Here is a 20,157-nt window from a genome sequence, read left to right as displayed (position 1 = left end):
CCATTCATCTAAAAAGGGAAAAATATAATCCCCATTCAATTGCTATGCATCAAATGTGTCCTCATTAATATGAAAAATATGGTACAGAATCCGTCCCAAAGTAAAGTAAAACGTTTTGAAAAAATATTTCGAAATGTATTGTACGCGTTTCTCATTGATAATGTTAAAACATAAAAACGTGTAACGTAGGTCGGGTACTCGTAATCCTTTTTATATGCGACTTTCTGTTTCGGGTTGTCTAGAAAAAAAAACAGAAGCTGCAATCACCGAAATGGAAAATCTCACGGATGAACGAAAGAACATTTCTCTTCGGTTGACTTTGAAATTCTACAAAATTGCTTTTGGGATCGCGTTCTCTGATGGAACACAAACACGTGCGTCAGAAGAACATTCGAAAATAGAAGGTCCGAAAATGAAAAGCGTGGAACGAAATTTTGTCACGAACGATAAACTTGCTGAATTTAAATCTAAATCCGATTGTTGAAACAAAATTCAGTATGTTACAAGGATAAGCGATGATAATTCTAAATAAGTTCCAGCCTTCGCTTTTACTTTAATACGCGTATGTATGTGAAGTAATAATTAATTTAACGTAGATGATATTAAAAATCCTTTGCTCTCTACCCTTTTAAAACTATAATTAATTACAGGATTTTTATAAAGTTCATAATGAAAATGACCAGTCTTTGCATTTAATGCTATAAACAAAAAACGAATGAAACGCATCGTACAAAATAGGAAGCAAACTCCAGATACCAGCAAACTAAGTAAAATCCAATTACTTAAAAAAAAAAAAATTTGAAATGATTCGAATCAAATTAAATAATCGATTTGATATTATCCAAACTAAAAAATTGTAAATGAAATACTTAGAAACATAAGAAATTGTATGAACGATTTTCCATACATAAAATCAATCGTGGGAAATCATTCTCAGGACTCAGAGAAGAATCGCCGTTCCGTAGATCAAGTTGTTCAATTGATATCCTCGACTGTACTTTTCGTAAAGTCGAAGGTTAATTCCGTGGAACCGAGTTATCCGCGAACCCAGCCATTCGAACGCTTGACAAATGTTCGAGTTTATTACTTCGAAATCCGGTTTCATCCGTCTCTCGATAAAATACGCGGCAATGAAATCACGATCGATCGTAGGTGGTGCTCGGCGGAGGTAGGCGTCATTTCGTGCCGAAAGTGATCCAGGATCCGGAAGAGCCGGATAAGGAAGGCAGGCGATTGGACGGAAGAAATCTGATCGAGGAGTGGTCGAGGAACCATCGGCTGCGGAACGCAGCCGCGAAATACGTTGCTAACAAGGAGCAGTTCGAGAACGTCGATCCACGGAAAGTGAACCATCTGCTAGGTAACGAACAGAAACACGTTTCTACATTTATACATACGTATAGGGGAGGAAAGAGGAATTTATTAGCGATGAATTTGAACGGAGTTCGTGACATTTGCGAAGACGTACGTGATGCAAGTATACACCACCGCACAAAAGTATTTGCTTATATTATAATTCTCACCTTTTGTTATTAATCAATTTATAATACGAAACAAATTGAGGAAAATTCTTGATCAACTCGTTTCATTTTTCTTTGAGTATTATCGTGTTTTATGTTATTCATACGCAACGAGAAACGGGAAAAATTGTACAATAAAAACCTGTACGATTCAATTATAAATGTAGATGTACGCAAAATATGAAAGAATAATGTAGATCGCTGAAGAATAATCCAGATTGAACAGTATGGATTATATATTATGCCTTCTGGTAATCATCGATCTTGCACGATTGCGTTAAACCTTCGATACAGTTAGCCCTTAGTTAGTCTGCCCTAATTATGATGGGCGTAACGTTTGAATTTGAGATTACACTTGGTCTATCGATCAGAGCTGTTGATTGCCTTCGATGTTGTATAATAAGCAACGTTATTAACCAACGATAAATTAAAATGTTCCTCTTACATTTTAGACGCGTTTCTTAGATTTCTACAATCTCCATTGTAAATACGTTTTAATTGTTCTACAATTATAATATAACGAAGCTCGATCACAGAGAGAAACGAACTGATAGAAGCTGTCCTCCTAGAAATTCGGTGGCTCACTCTGTTTCATGCTTTCCATCATTTCAGGGCTATTTTCCTATTCCCATATGGACTTCGACGTTGACCGGAACACGAATGGAAGTGGTGACCCGTCGCTGGCAGAAATGACGATAAAGGCGCTCCGTGTTTTGACGAAAAATCCCGAAGGATATTTCCTTTTCGTTGAAGGTATGTATGTAGGACTTATGTGTTTCCAACTTTACGTGGATGCATTACCACAATGTTTTATCGAATAGTTTCGTCGTTACTATCGGGCGCTCAAAGGTAAGTGGTTGGAGAAACAAAATTCGGATACGTGGAACTATGAAAGATGTATGCGCTTAAAGTAGCTACAACGAACCTTGAAAAGAATTTGTCGAAACCGAGCAAGCTTCGCGTTTCATCGTTTCGTACTTATCTCTCACCACCTTCGTGTGAATTTTATAATCGACGCGCATGTGGCTACGTAATTGAAATCCTTCAACGACAGAATACGATTGAGCTAATACTCTCGAGAGTGTTCCTCTTTCGAGAATAGGGAAACACGAGTTTCCTGCGCGAAGATTGCGTCAGCGTTCTGTACTTTATCGAGTTTATAGCTTCCCACCTCCCGGTAACCGGTATGTACATCTCACGTTCTTTCGTCGTTGGGAAAAACGTTTTCTCGACTTGTACAAAAATACACTTCTTTTTTGTCTTCTCCTTTCTCGCCCAGAAGAGACCGCTGAACCAGCCATTTTCCTAGCTATGGAATCTTTTCTCGTGTATTTTATCGTTCATAGACGGAATAATAATTGCTGCTTTACGTGTATATACATACATATATGTATATACAACCGCTGGCTTTTTCTCTGGTTCGTTGGCTCCTTATTAAAATAAAATTATATATAAAGTAGGAGAAGAAAAATTTGTAGACTTGCAATCTTAAGGTTTGAACAGCAATATGTATTATTTCAATAACTTGCAATTTCTAAGAATTGCGAAAAATATTCATGCGTCGCTAAAGAAACCAAACGATTTTATATACAAAATTTCAAATGTTGCAATTCTTTATTGTCTTCCCTTTTTTTTATCTTCCCTTTGTTTCCTGTTCTTTCATCCGATTGAATTCTGAGCATGACATCGCACGCTATAACTTGCACCCATTGTAAACCAATCGGCTTTGTACACGCAAAACTTTGATTAATTCCCTTGTGACAACCGATTTCACTTGGTAAATCGTATCTGATTCTCGGTTTGTTGTTTTTCAATGGTATTATATTGCTGAATGTCGATGCATTTCGCAACATTGATGTCATAACTTGTGCAAGATCCAGTGCCATTGTGAAATGGATACCGTGAAACAGTATTTCTTCGAGAAAATATTACCACTTATTGTTAAATTTTTCATGTCATTTTCTGCTGCTTCGTATAATATTATCTTTCGAATAACATTCAGAGTATCAAGTGATATTAATTTCTTGCACAATGCATAGCTGGCATCTCGTTGTACGTCTCGAATGTGTTAATTCTCCCCAACAACAGGTTCACCTTGAATATACTACACGAACAATGTTATCGGTTCAATGAGCATCATATAGAGGTACGCGTCGAACTAACGTGAGAGAAAATCGCGTGCTTCCAAGATAACAGAATACGCGTCGTTGGCATAATCAGATCCGGCACATCGCGTCGTTCCATTATCGGGCGATAGTATAACGTCGCTGGTCGATTATACTTCGAACTTCACCCGAAGATCGTCTTCGTTCGTCGAGCACAGACGTGGCTGCTTTGTAAACGATACCGAAATCCGGATCCAAAGTTTCCTACAGCACGACAACTGTTGCTCCCCCGCCACCAGCTGAAGAACTCGTACCTCCACGGATAAATTTTGGCAAGATATCCCTGGCTCGGTTGAACGCATCGAATACACCATCCTCTCGTCTACGAGTCTGCTAAGATTTCGGTTATAGAATCAGTTGACTCCACAGTTCGCCGAACTTCTAATGTATTCCACGAACCAAGTTTCATTTCACATTGTTGATCTGTAATCCGAGATATCGCTTGATTTGTAATATTCTGATTCAATCTAGCGTGCAAGATATCATTATTGCGATAGTTTCATGCAACCTGCGTGATAATGGATTAATCGAAGTAAGATGATAAATGCAATAATATTTATTTATTGAATTAGGGGAAAGTGGCCTCTTTTCTGGAAGAACCCTTATCACGCCATGCTAAGATCCCAGCTTATTTGCGATTAACGTCACATCAGCCAAAAAGATCTGTGTCCTGATAGCTGATCTAAGCATTAATGTTGAAAGACGTATCTCGATAATATTTGGCGTAATAGGTTCGATAATATCTTTAATATTAAACATTGAGCGTTCATAACGAAAATGTGAAATTTTCCAAGCTATTTGGGAATAACGATTACTAACGCGGAGAAGGGAGAGTCATGGTCGTTTATCAAAAAGCCGCTTGGTAGCATTTGTCGACTCATTGATCTTTGGACATTCGAAACGAATTATATGGCTATTTATATTAAAGTCATCTCCTGTGAGCTTTCGTAATTCTAATAATAATTACTACGATATTTAACCAAATATATTTACCATGATTAAATTTATAAATTCATCGTAACATAAGATACTATTTGGAATTTACGAGAAACAACAATTTCAATAAAACTTGTTTGACCCGATAATAATCGCGATCTGGACACGTAGCGTAAAATATATTCCGTGTTATTCGGTTCACCGGGTAACTGTTCTCGATGAAACATTTCAGTTTTTCGTTAGAAAATAACGTTCCACCAGATTTTTACAATTTTCTCTCTCCCTCCATTTTATTTGTCAAAATCATTCCCATCGAGCGCTGAAAGCTGAAACTTTTATTTCGCGATTACGTTAAACTCCACATGAAAATTCTGAACAATCCGTACAAATGAGGAAAAGGGGATTTAGGTTTTTCTCGCCGGGAATTTATCTAATTTTATGCTAAATAAAAATAAGCATCTCCGGTAAAACCGTGTCAGCTGGGACGAGCTGCGTTTAAGAGATCACATGGTACAACCCGTGAAAAACAACCGAATGCTTTTTCCTTTGCCTACCCGTGGGATGTCTTATCCGTGTTCTTGTTGCGTCGAGAGGCTTCGTCAACATGTTTAAAACCATCAAGAGAAAAAGATGCACGTGTGAAAAACCATGAGAGCAGAGGAATTAGTGGGACAGATTTAAAAAACTAATGTCATGCATTTATTTTCGGCTGTATGGTTTTAATTTGATCCTGAATTTATGTGCATACATAGTCGAGTATAATCAAGCGATTGTTTGGAATTTTTACAGTGATTTGCGGAGGTATTTGAATAATTACTACAGAAAACTCGTTACAGTGCAAATAAAATTCCAAAATGATTCGTGCAATACACGTAATATATTCATAAAAGATTTATTCCTATCGTTAGTCGATAGCTATCAAATATTTTTACGTGTCAGTTTGTACGTAGCTGAAATATGAAAATATCTTGTAAAAGGTTGACGAGTAGCTAAACAGATGCGCGGAATCGTCGCGTCGCTGCAAATCGACGCTTTAATGCAAGTTATTTGTCGCACTGGTCCTGAGTTATTCAGATGAAAATCTGAAATTTGAATCAGATAGAAGGAACTGCGAAGTTGGCGCGTCGAATAAGCGTTCATTACGAGGCTTCCTGCGAATCTCTCCTATAGATCTTAATTTTACGGGAGTTCTTAAACGACGCTGTAATTTGGTTTGAGTAGATATTAGATGGGTCCTTGATTTTTTGCCAATTGTAGGATAAAATGATATTTTTCTAAAATATCAATTATGTAAAATGTGGTATCTTTTACTCGACAGATACCGATATTGTATTCAAAATAAATTCGATGAATGTCTGATCGTCGTTGCTTATAAACCTTAATATAACTTTACCTTTATATGATTGGAATATTTTTTTCTGATAAATTTTGTTTGTGAAAAGCTTGATTTTACTTTTATAACAAAGCACGTATTTTCAAAAAATTAAATTTGCTGCTAGGTAAACTACTTGGAAAAGGTATGGAGGCGATTGTAGTACAATAGCTTTTTCAACGAAATCTTTGTCCTATGATTCAATAGCAATAGCGCTGTCCCATAGTGAAACTTCACGTCACTGTTGTGCATCAAATGCCAGGAAAAATCAATTAAAGCCATTGCATCTCTATTTCCAAACGAAAAGCGAAACGATGATATTTTTTGTAAGAAGAATTCATTCCATACAAGCTTTATGAAAATAACTAAAAAGCTTTGGTGAACACAGTGCAAATTGTACAAAACGAAATAGATACAGAAAGTGAAGCAATACTGCTTCATATAGCTCGCCTACGTTGAAACGCAAATTTTCATTTTTCCAGTTATTGCAACAACGAGTTTTCCTTCTGCAAATGCACGCTACACACAATGCATATAGTATCATTTAATTTCATTATGCGCGTATTAAAACTTATACTTTTCATCACGCTCTGTGCACGTGTAATCGATGAAATGGAATTCACTCGGCTGAATGAAATGAAAAATACTTTTTCACGCTTTAATCTCTCGAAATAATTTTTGGCAATACTGTTGGATATTAATACTAGTTTCAATCCCAGAAGGATCGTTGCACGTAATATTTTCAATATCAGTTTTTCTTGGTCCATTAATTTTTTCGTTCCAAATCAAATTTACTCTTCGCCGTATGGGCATTCCGCTCTGAACTGCCTTTGGTTGACAGCCACGAGAAACGTTCACCAAACCACACAATGTTCGTTACACAAATTAATCATTCGCCAAAGTGCATGCTAGTGGCACACATACTTACTCTTCTAACACATAAATATCATGCTCTTGAATACGTGTTTCCATCGAGTGCAGAAGTGTTGTATGATTTTATAAAATATTTGTTCACCATCTCGTAGACATAAACAAGAAACTATATCGTTTTGTTGTCGATGAATCATTTTCACTTTTAAAGCAATTCGTTTGATACATTTCTCAATCTTAGACTGCAATGGATACGATATTTATTTACTGATATATCCAAGCAGAAATATCGTTCCACTTAGTGGGTTATTCGTAAACGTACTCATTCATGTTCTATCGCAATTGTTGATTTATTGGAACAACGTTTGCTACGGTAAACAGAGGCAAAGATATTCCACGGTATGTACTATTACCAATCGGCGTGGTTATATCACTATTCATCGACAGGAATCTAATTAAAGCTAAATTTCAACTTTCGCAAATAGACCATTTGTTATATTTTTAGTAGAATTTTCTCTGTATAGCAGGATCCACTACCATTTCGACTAATGTAATTATACTCGTAATTAACTTCGACCCCTATGATCATTTCTAGTAACAAGGAGAGAAGCTGAGTCACAATGCATACTATACAGTGAAACGGGGCAATGCGAATAATTATATTGAAATTCTCTGATTCTATTATTACGCATGGATTCGTGAATTTGATACGTTTCCGATAATAATGTGCATCTATAATAATGTGATACTGAAATATTGCTGCATTTGACGAAGATGTTTTTGAAGTGATTAGTAATTATAAATTGCAAATATATTCGTGATAGATAAAAATAGCTTCTACTCGTTCGATTTAAAAATTACCTGTTTGTATAAGAGGAAGTCTACTGTATTCACGCGTTTCGATAGTTATAACAAAATCCTCTAAATAAATACGCATCTTATCGTTTTCTCTGTTAGTTTCGTTTCTAGAAAAATTCATGTGTATCACAATTCCATTTAACACCTCGATTGATCACGGTTTACGCAAATTCCTGATATCGAACGCAATACACGCTATCGAACCATCGATTCTCCTCGCTTATATCGTTCACACCATCTTCCCTATCCCATTCAATCTTCTCCGTCGTCGTAAATACTGGTCATCGCAAATACGATACGGCGTATTCATTCACAAGTTTGGCGTAACGTGGTCGGGACAAAATTAATGCTCACCAGTAAAATCGGATCGTTGCAGTTAGCCATGGCGCCGTTTAGTCGAGCCAAGCGATACGGCATACCATTGGGTCTTTTAACGCGATAGCCTAAGATCGAACTGCAGAATGTCTCGTTTCATCCTTGATTGCTTCGATCCACCCTGCAACCGAATTCGATTCCACACTCTCGATTCAATTCTCGCTCCCTTGAACGCGTGCACGCTTCCGATTCTACGTAATATCGATCCTGCCATTCTCGATCGTTTCTAAGTGGCGTACTGGTGAACTTTAAGTCGAACTTTCAGTAATCCATTCCGGAGGCAACGTCGTTTGCTCGCTCGATAATTGAATCCGGGATTCTTGCGGATCGTTCTGAATAATTAGCGTTAACTGCCAATGACCATGGTACTTTCACAAACGCGAGTTCGACGGTAATGCTGATGATGCTCGTTTCCCCTGCGTTGGATCTCTAATTTCGTCCCTAGTTTTGTTCCTTCTTTTATCTGATTTTCGCCATCCCTTCACAGTGACAGGAAAAAGGATAAGGCCTTTTTCGCACGGCGAGACGTCTACCGCGATACGTCTATGTTGGATACCGATGTTACGTTATTTATTATGAAAAGGTTAATATGATGATCCTATAATGAACGATGTATAATCGGTATTCGTGATAGGCTTATCGCGTAAGTGTGTCGTCATCGCAAGAAGGCTAGAAGACATGCGAACTGTTAATAATATTTTCGTAACGGAGAATAAATAACTATTTTTCTGCGAAAGTATATTCTTTCATAAACAGCGACGTTAAATAAAATATCACGAATATAGCTTAGCTAGCGTATCAAAGGGTTAATTTTTAAATTCGCTTTTCGTGAAATCTGTAACGTCGTCGTTGTGTCGAGTCAGTTGAGCGTGAAGCGTTTGACGTCAGAAATGTGCATTTGTTCTTTTGTTTATACTATACTTTATAGCTTTTAGGAAGTTATAAAAGTTTGTACTTCACTTTTCTTTTAACTTTAAAGATATTAAAGTCGTTGACGAGATTATAGGTAGCTTTCTGTAACGTGACAATATTGATTTTAAAGTTACTCGCGTCTAGAGTTTTTCATAGTACACGTAAAGTTGATTCTAAATTGAATAGAACTTGTTGGCCGGTTAGCTCTGTCAAAGGATATTTCATGCCATGTGATTCGCTGTGCCAACTTTCGATCAAATTGAATTATCGCGTCAAATTATCGCGTTAATTGATATTTATGTTAACAGCTAAAGCTTAATAGCTAACAAAATTCAACTGATGCCAGATGATTTTATGTTCAATTTCGGCCTTCAAATCATACTTTATTTAAAATTATTTTCGATAGCGACTATTTTTCTCAATAATTTACAGTAAATTTTTCGGAGATTATTCGCTTGTATCCTCATACTATGACCGTTCGCTATACTAACTACATTTCCCTAGACATCTAATTCAACACGAAAGGTCTATTTGCTTGTCTCCAGGTGGCAGAATCGATCACGCGCATCACTATAACAATGCCTATCGAGCGTTAGACGAAACACTGGCGCTGGAGGAAGCCGTGAGAGCGGTGATGAAGGAAGTGGACTTGTCAGAGACGCTTCTCGTCGTAACGGCGGATCACTCGCACGTACTCACGCTTGGTGGCCTAGCGACGCATCGTGGTAATCCTATATTTGGTAAGTGAAGCGATAAATCAATATTCGATAGTTCCATAATCTGTACTGGCAACCGAAACGATTCACTGCGTACCGATAACTATCGATATATGTTGAAAATTTGCAACAAATAGCCCAGAAATTATTTCTCGTAGCACGTAAACTTATGTTTATATGCTGCGATAATTCGTGCCATTGTTTAAAATACTACGCAATAATCTTTAACAATAAGAGGATCTTGAAGCCCCCTGTGATGATATATTTAATCTGCAGCTCATTTATAATTTTACCAACACCGATTTCCACAATCGTAGACGCCTCGAAATTTATAAACTTGCTAACCTTTAAGTTTCCCCAAGTTTGCCCAAGAGCGGCTACAGCAATGGGAGATTTAAGTTTTACCAACACGATTAAAACTTGTACATATCTTTTAATTCAGCTCATCGTTACATTTCATTTCTCTACTATAACAACAAGTTTCACAATATGAGCGCGGCTAAGTGCGCACATTATTTTCGCGCAACAACGCGAGCTTTCGTGCACAAGAGTGGCCTCTATCACATTCAGATAATACAGATTTTCAGAAAAGCGAGTTTACTTTAATGTAGTTTAACTTAATATATATATATGTAGTATCGTGGAAAAGGGCCTAAGAAAAATGTCTAGTTAACCATAAACAATATCACGAGAGCCGAGGCGCCGTCGGGTCCATCAATGTGTCGTCGGTCCTTTCAAGTGAATAGTTTCGTAGAAAAGGCCTACGTGACCCTGACCACGGGTGTTTGAGGAACACATGCGTGGTGGGGCGAAAAAAGACAAAGGGAAGCTAGAGACAGTGTCAGTTAGAAGTCGTACAGTGTGCGTTGAGAAGTCAGAGAGAGTGAGTGCAGAAGCCGGAAAGTGTGAGTGGAGGAACCGGAGAGTATGAATCGGGAAGTTGAGAGCCGAGTATGATAATAAGACGTACGACAGTATTGTAATCAGTTCGTTGTATTGAATATTACTTGTTAAACCAAAACATCATTACTTGTCCTTACTCTAAGATCCATTAAGTTACTACATATATATATTAATCCTTGTACAAGGTACAGGTGCAAGCAATCATACAGTTCTAAAGCAGTGCAACAAAAGAAATTATTTAGTGAACTGATAACAAAAAAAAAAAAAGAAAAAAGAAAGAGAGAGAAAAAATAATGCAATTTCCATGAACAGTTCCGTAGGTCGAAGCGTAGGTTTCGAAATACAATCTGGATGAAACATAAGGATCGTGCCTAGCACAAATAACTCTGCTATTATCTTCCCTCCGATATTTCGCGGATCCATTATTAACATCGTTATTTCTTTCACAGAATACATAGAAAAAGAAAGAGAAAGAGAGAGAGGGAGGGAGGGAGGGAGAGAGAGAGAGAGAGAGAGAGAGAGAGAGAGAGAGAGAGAGAGAGAGAGAGAGAGAGAGACGAAAACAAAACGCGTTCCCGATCGTGCTAGTCAGAGGCGGTACGATAGCGTATCTTCCGATCAAAAATCATCAATGTAATTAAAATCTCGCCGTTGGACAGAAGCAACGAAGCTTCCGTTCTCGATATTAAATTCGCAAGAAGTATGGATTAAATTAAATTCCTGAACATCATTTACAATAATCCATGCTACTAAAAATCCACGGTTTTGTTAAAAATTAATTAAAAAAAACTGACTATGTAAAAAGTCGTCTCGCTGCATTTCACTTTTTTATCCAAATAAAAAATTGCATCGTTTGGTGGAAAATATGGATCTCCGTACGATTATCATGATATCAATTTACCATTTTTCGAAGAGAATCTCAATTAATTTATTTTCGTTCGCAACGAAACTCGTTACATTCGTAAAATGTGTAGGAGCGTCGTAAGATCATGATCGATAGTAAGAGAATACCGAGCATCAGGATTGTTGATTAGCATGAAGAACGAGCTGAATAAAATTCAATTTTACTGGAGGATTCCACAATGAAGAATATAGACGTTCGATCCGTGATTAAATTAAATCGCGAAAGAATGCAGAGCGCATTCTTCGATGCTGAATCTCTTACCAGAGTCGATCAACCTCATTCACGGATGGTCTTACGATCTAAAACCGAATCAAACGAAGAAATTAATATCGGTGACCCTGCTGACAATTTAATTTTCTTTCCAAGCTAGTTCTCTGATTCGTGACTGGCCTAATTTTGTTTCACGCTCGCCTTCCGTCTATTCTTATTGGTCTTTCATTTGTCCCTTTTTCATTGAATCGACTAACTTCTCGACGAGAAACGATCTTGTATAACAAAAGATCTGAAACAATGTTATCGTTATTGAAACGCGACATGAAACGCCACGTTGGAAACAGAACGACGCCGAGAATGTCAATGGAATATACATAATACCGAGGACGTTGACGATATACATCTGCATTGATCATTTTACCGTCCGTTTTTCGACTATTGATCGTTCGAAACTTTTCGATGCGACACGCCAGTAAAACAGCAAAAGTAGCGAAACAAGAGACCGTCGTCCATCAACGTCCTCGCTGAATGCATAATGCGCTGCAGGATTTGCAACGTTCGATTTCGGATGGGCCACGGTTGGTCGCAAAGGGAAAAAGCGTATTTAACGGTGAGTGACGAGTCTGTTTCGGCCGGTTGGTTCGATGAAATTCGAGCATGATTCTGTATTCAAGCCGCGAAAAGGAGAAAAGATCGGGGACCCCGCCAATAATTTATCCGGTTTGGCTTCGTTTCTGTCGGGTTTGCCTCGTCTCGTCGAATGACCGGAAAGGGTCGCATGGCAATCCAATACCAGGTAAGTGATTCGGTACACCATTTTATATACCCTCCAGTCACTTCTTCATCGCGTCTGGAAGGGCGGGACGTCCCTCCAATTCCAAGGTCCCCAGCTTCAATGCGATCCAATCTTCTTGGACAAGCCTGTGCGAACGGAATCGGAACGTTTGTCCGTGCTTAAATCGAATCGCGGCGAGAAATGCAAAGGATAGTTTTTGTGGCTGGTGCGTGAATCGTCTGGCTCGTTCGAATCCCTCGATCTCATTTTCTACGGTGTCTGGACCGCCTCTCTCGTTCGTTCGTTTCCACAGTTCTAGCCACAGCGATGGTTCGATAGGCAAAAGGAAGGTTGTTGTTCTAAATAACGCGAAACGATTTTGACCCTTTTCGGAAATTCGCCGGATGGAGATTCGGGATTCTATAGCTCTACGGAGTGCTATTTCGCCGGAAGTTGCCAAGAAACAGTTTCGTTTTCGTTCCGTTGAAAGGCCAAGGGCGTGCAGAAATATGGGGAAACCGTAAATCGCTACTATAATAGTTTTTGGCTTACTGTTTTTTCTTTATTATTTCTACTCTCGATCGTAGAAAAATTCGAAAAATCAAAAGGCAAAACCAGAGACGAGAGCATGCTTTACTCGTGCCAGTTTTACCATCGATTTTTCAAATTAAATTTCCAGAAACAGGTTGGTCACACGAGAACACGCCTACCCGATCAAAGACTGTGTCAACCTGCCCGACCCTACCTACTTATAATTAACAGACACACCAAAAAGTATACTAACTATCCTACCTAGCGCTATATTTAAAAAATAGCAAAACAGGCACACCAACACACTCGCTCCACGATTCTCACACAAACGCTCAGGCGCAAAGGTTCTACACTAGAGAGGACGTCCCGGGACGCCTCCGACACCCAAGCTTAACATACAACATGCACACTCTAATTTACGTACCATTTTCCTGAAATCAATTGACGAAGGTTAGTGACCATTGCGTAAAACGTGATAAGATACGTCTGAGAAAATAATATCGTCAAAATAAATGTAAGTAAACTTGGAATTATAATTGACGACAATATTAAAAGCGTGGTTACACTTAATCGTGTGGGTGATATTATCACAAATTGTGATTGTATCGAGACGTAAATTGTATGGATATATGTCTCGACATTTTTAACATTTGAAGTTGCAACGAATGAGAAAAAGCAACGCAATTCCACGGCCTAACAACACACACACATAATGTGGAAAATACGTTGTGCACGATACACTAACACATCGTCAGTCGCTGAAAAGTTATTACATTAAATATGATCATCGTGCCCAATGTCTTTCTCCCATTCAAGTTGCACCTGGGCATGTGAATGAGATCCTGACAATGTGCACGGAAAGGGTTAAACGTAAGGGAAAATCCTGATCTAAAAAGATAATTAGTTTGTGTAATTTTTATTTAACAGACTAACGTTCTCCGATTTTATATTTTATTACTCCATTTCGGATTATAATGACTCTACTTTATTAATTTAATAAATCAGTGAAATTTTAATATTACAAAACATGTAGCATTAGTTGAGAAAAGACTAAGACTCGATGAAATCGAATAATTGACTCTAAATGTAACTACCAAGATAGAAACAATCACAGACAATATTTTCATCAAAGCACATTTTCGAAAATGCAGGAGCAGTGTTCAAAATTATTTGAGTCTACTTGCACGTCACCTCAATGAAAAAAATATAAGCTATTTTCCAAAAATATGACGTTAACTATAGCAAATTCACATAATATTTATAGTAAAATAATTTGAATTCGATATGTGAATGTTACGATACTTATCGAAGTAAATTAAAGCTATTGTTACCAAGATTTTTATATTTCAAACTGTCTACGAAGCTATTGTTAAATTATCAAGATTTCTATATCGGGAATTACAACGAAACAATAAAATAATTCGTTACAAATTCGTTTGAAATAAGAGAATTATTTTATATATTCGAGATAGAACAACGATTTATTTAATCGTATTTACTTCCATCTTAGTATACCAAATAATTACGAAATTATTTATTACGAAATATGTATGAAATATATCTTAAAATAAATATAAATTTTATATCAGATGTTACCCATGCACGAATAAAAAGACAATAGAATCGTTCATACACAGCTGCCTTAGTTAAAATAAATTAAACTACCAAATTTCCATGAAAATTCATCGGATCGATCATTAATCGTCGTTGCGTCCATATATTAATATTGCTGCTATTTCTATATTATTCCTGCTGTCGATTAATAACCCGCACAAAAAATAAATACAAGTCAAAACAAATATATAAAATAATAAGATGAAAACACAATCAAACTCAAATTTTATTACGAAAGCTTACGATAGAAGCTACCGGTAACAGTATCATTTAATAAATAGACGACCGAAGAAAAATTGAAACAAAAATTTCAGAAAACCACTTAATTTCATTATCTTAATGTTGAATGAATCGTTAAATAAATGTATATTAATTAAATGATATTAATAACGAGATATAAACGATAGTAAAAAATATAGTAACGAATAATAACGATAGTAATGAAGAAGCGACGGCATCAATAGATTAGAATATGTTACAAACCTGACACAATGCGGCCATGTTATCGGTATGAAATCAGATGACTGAATGACTTCTCGCCCTTAGTTTCACTACGCAATTTCCAAAGTGGTGTAGGCTCGCACGAGCCGGTGGCACAAGCAGGTACGAAAAGTTAAACGATGTACACAAAAACAAACGTATACATCTGCAAAAACATTTATCTTCTACGCAGCGTGTACATGATTCTTTCCAAATTCAAAACAAAGCATACACGTGCAATACCTATGTATATCACATATAATGATTACATCGGTCTTTATAAACATCATATAATTGTTTTAGCTTAGAACGAAAGAAAGAAAATGAAGCTATTGACACTGTATGTATATACAATTTCGATTCTTGCAAAAGGGACATACGACTCGGTGTGCTAAACTGTTTAACGTTCTATTTTCGCGACACTAGACTTTTGGCAATATTGAAAAATTATAAATCCTGAGATGTCTGAAATAAATTTCCCTTAAAAGTAGGGAGAAGCCAAAGAGAAACAGCAACTAATCAGAGAATAAATTCAAAATTGCGGCGCACGAACGAGTTCGTGATCTTTCGAAAGAATTAATGGATTCACAAAATAATAGATAAGAGTAAAAAATGAAAAAAATAATAGAAAGAAGAATAGATCTTTGTATTTTGTTTCAAGTCAGATAAGTATCATTATACAGAATGGACCCACGATGGACTTGACATAGTCAAGACATATCCCACGGTGTCCAACGGTGTCCCACTGTGTCCCACGGTATCCCAATGTTTCCAACGGTGTCCCACTATGTCCAACGTTGCAATCCAGTTTAGATCATCCAAAATTCTATCCGTGACTTTTGGTGATTTAAACGGGTCTGTATTAGCGTAGTTCTTGGCTTGGTATCGTTTTTCAAAGATTAATCGACTGATTAATTTTTGGAGAACGATGCCAATTACCAGGTCTCACCACGAGGAGGTGACTACGCACGAGACCCGCCCATGAGTTACTCAACATTACACAAAAATGTCGACATTCAAGCTGTTAACGAGAATATCGAGTTTCGATTCTACTTCATGGGCCTGCGTAAAGAGATAGATATTTCGTAGTTTATCTGTGAAACACCTGTCTCCCACGCAGCGCGTATATAAATCTCAACAGGCTTGAAACAAGGCATGCATCGCGCAACATCTCTCTCCCATACACAGTTTAGACGAATCTTTACAAACGTAAGACAAAGCATAGACAACGTAACATCTATCTCCTACACAACGAGTACATCAGTACAAACATTGACCAATAATACAAAACCCTACTGACAGCATTTGGTATCAAAGACACATTTGTCTAACTTAGAACTAGAGAAGGAAAATGAAACTACTGACACTTCATATACAATTTAGAGTCTTGCAAAAGGGACATACGACTCGTTGCACTAAACTTTTGAAGATACCGAAAGTTATAAACTCTGACTTGACCACAATATGTTCCTCTTAAAAATGAGAAAACTGGGAGAAGCCCGAACAATCAGACAATGAAAGAAAAATTATTTGTGCCTCTAGCATACATATTTAATATGCTATGAAATGTTCAAATATGTAACTGTAATGTATTTTCTGTAAATTGATAAATCTTAAACAAATTCATTTACTTAATTTGGTATACAAAAGAAACAGGCATCTCTAGAACGAGAATATTTTATACATGAAAAATTAACTACTAATAATGGTCAATTATAGATCAAATTACTATCGATTAAATTTTAGCAAAAATAGAGAATCATTTGTATCTTTTCAATTGAAATTGTTTACTTTGAAAACAAAAATTTTAAGTAACTGAATTTAAACTGAATTAAAAATTGAAAAGTTCATTTGAAATAACAAAGTGAGAAAACCCGATTATTATAAAATCACTTGCTTTGTCTTTTAACTTTTAATAGTACCTATTATTTCCTGCAACAACATAGTGACTTGCAACATAGTGAACCGAAAGATATGCACATAAATCATTTTGTGTAGAATTTTTGTTATAAACGAACGATGATCGCGAATGAACTTTTGTTTCATGCAAATGAAATTCGAATATTTATAAAATTCTACATTTCTGTTAAAAGATTGAAAATATCGCGGTTGAAAAAATTCTAAAAGTGATGGTTCTAAGAACGAACAATCACTAGCATTAACTCTAATAGCAATGAATTAAATTTTAAAAAATATTTCAAGCCTACATTCAATATTTCAACATTAAGATATTGCATTATAATACTTCGTTACGCACAAAATCGCTCACAATTTCATACATGTATATATATATTTTATATTTGTAATAAATTTCTGTATTTTAGTAACCTGTAATAATAATAATTATGTATTTTAGTCATTATTTAGTATTTTAGTCACAGAAAATAATTCTGTATTTTAGTCATGGTAACGTTAACGCAAACAAAGGAATATGTCTTATAGCAGCATTTTCAGTAATAAACGCAGTAGAAAGGGGAGCTGAAAAAGAAACAAAGCAGAAGCCAGAAGGGCTACTGAAATACGATCGTCTTCCACTCATTGTAAACCCGATCAACAAACCGTGAGTGGAACGGAATATTCTTGTTTCGCAACGCTAACTTACTATTACTATTTATGAAGCAGATAATTTTCAAAATCAAACGCGACGAGTGCTTCGTTATATCTGTAATATCAATAAATCTACCACTAAAAAAAAAAGAAAGGTCTGAAAATTCCCGAAATTTGATACGCAACGCTAATAAATATAAATCTACGCACTCATATTTAAGCATTACGCAACACTAATTGCGAAAGATCGAAGTGCAACCATTTAAGAAGTTGCTGATGAACGATCACACTTGTACAACTCTTGCAGCTGTATCATGTGATCTAGGAAGAGTGTCCGACAAATGCAGTCGGAGGACTACAGGATTTCGTAAACGCAACTCTACTTAACAAAACGCGATCATTCATTATCGCAACGCTAATTCTTAGAGTGAATTTAATGAAAATTACTATTTACTATATGAAAAAGCTACTTTAAATATTCTGGTATTGCTACTTGCAATACTATAAAATTAATTAAAAACTAACACTTTTATAACCTAACTTTAAACAATAAAAAAATAAGATAAATTCTGACGTATAGTTCTATACGTAGTTCTATAGAACGTATAATTATATAAGAAATTCTAAAAATTCATAATAAAATTTGCAAAAAACAATCGCGATATCGTAATTCGCAACTCTAAGGCAAACGCGATTATCATTTTATCGCAACTCGAATTCAAACCGTAATGATTTTCTCGCCACACTAATAAAAAGCCGCGATGTTATCTCGCAACTCGTAACGTAATTAATTTATCGCCACACTAATAAGAAAAATCGCGAGTGATGGATCGACATATAGCAGTGCAACCATTTAGGAGGCTGTCGATGAACGATCACACTCGCACAGCTCTTGTGGCTGTATTGTGTGATCCAGGAACAATGTCCGACAAATGCAGTCGGAGGGTTTAGGCATTTTGTAAACGCTATTTTACTTAATAAAACACGATCATTCATTATCGCAACGCTAACAAGAAAAATTAGTAGAACTCGCGATGAAATAATATCGGAACGCTAACTCTTAAAGTGAATTTAATGAAAATTACTATTTACTATATGAAAAAGCTACTTTAAATATTCTGGTATTGCTACTTGCAATACTATAAAATTAATTGAAAACTAACATTTTTAAAAATTCATAGTAAAATTTGCAAAAGAAAATCGCGCTATCGTAATTCGTAACTCTAAAGCAAACGCGATTATCATTTTGTCGCAACTTTAATTCAACCCGTAATCATTCTTTCGCGACACTAATAAAAAGCCGCGATGTTATTTCGCAACTCTAATTCAACCCGTAATTAATCTGTCGCGACACTAATAGGAAAATTCGCGATTTGCCCAATGGGACGATGGACCGACATATACATCGGCCAAAGGAGCAAAGACTACTACTACTGCTACTACTACTACTACTACTACTACTAAAAATGCTAAAAGCAAGCATAGTGACAAAGTAGTAACAATAATGACTTCCCATGCTCTGGATGACTCAGAGGATGGGGAGCCATTAATAGTTGCCCTCTTGAGTGGCAGTTTGCCGGGCCTCTTCGGCTTATAGCCTCTTCTTTCTTCGGGCGCAATGCCCGCTGAAACTTAAATCTAAGCTCGAGACTTCTTAATCGCAAACAAAAAAAAAAACTTATAAAGGTAAAATAAAAATATAAACCGCGGAAGCTAATTGAAGTGCACATGGACTGACCAACGATCACAGTAGTGATTGTTGCCCACTCGCATGTGCGTGCTCGAGCGATAAACGTTCGTTTCGAGCCTACTCGCGACCGCGACTTCGAAATTCGAAAAATCGATAGGCAAAACCAGAGACGAGAGCATGCTCTACTCGTGCCAGTTTCACCGTCGATTTTTCAAATCAGATTTCCAGAAACAGGTTGGTCACACGAAAACGCGCCTACCCGACCAGAGAATGTGCCAACCTGCCCGGCCCTACCTACTTATAATTAACAGACACATCAGAAAGTATACTACCTATCCTACCTAACGCTATATTTAAAAAATAGCAAAACAGGCACACCAACACACTCGCTCCACGGTTCTCATACAAACGCTCGGGCGCAAAGGTCCTACACTAGAGAGGACGTCCCGGGACGCCTCCGACACCCGAACTTAGCACACAACATGCACGCTCTAAGGTACGTACCGTTTTCCTGAAATCGACTGACGACGGCTAGTGACCATTGCGTGAAACGTGATGAAACACGTCTGAGGAAATTATATCGTCAAAAGAAATGTAAGTAAACTTGGAATTATAATTATAATTGACGGCAATATTAAAAGAGTGGTTACACTTAATGGTGTGGATGATATTATCACAAATTGTGATTGTATCGAGACGTAAATTATATCGCTATATGTCTCGACATTTTTAACATTTGAAGTTGCAACGAATAAGAAAAAGCGACGCAATTCCAC

The 20,157-nt window shown here is 36.8% G+C and overlaps 1 protein-coding gene across 2 annotated transcripts in view; it reads left to right on the top strand.

Moving 5' to 3' along the window:
* The window catches only part of LOC126920909 (alkaline phosphatase-like), a 248,005-nt gene that overhangs the window by 179,299 nt on the left and 48,549 nt on the right, over positions 1–20,157 (top strand). For both annotated transcript variants that reach the window (XM_050731895.1, XM_050731896.1), the window contains exons 5-7: positions 1,153–1,360; positions 2,133–2,273; positions 9,554–9,748. In XM_050731895.1, coding sequence (XP_050587852.1) covers positions 1,153–1,360; positions 2,133–2,273; positions 9,554–9,748 — 544 coding nt within the window. The remainder of the gene's footprint in view (positions 1–1,152; positions 1,361–2,132; positions 2,274–9,553; positions 9,749–20,157) is intronic.

The sequence above is a fragment of the Bombus affinis genome, chromosome 10 (genome assembly GCF_024516045.1).
Source record: "Bombus affinis isolate iyBomAffi1 chromosome 10, iyBomAffi1.2, whole genome shotgun sequence".
NCBI lineage: Eukaryota > Metazoa > Arthropoda > Insecta > Hymenoptera > Apidae > Bombus > Bombus affinis.
Note: the sequence above shows the minus strand (reverse complement) of the source record. Positions and strands in the feature narration are given on the sequence as shown.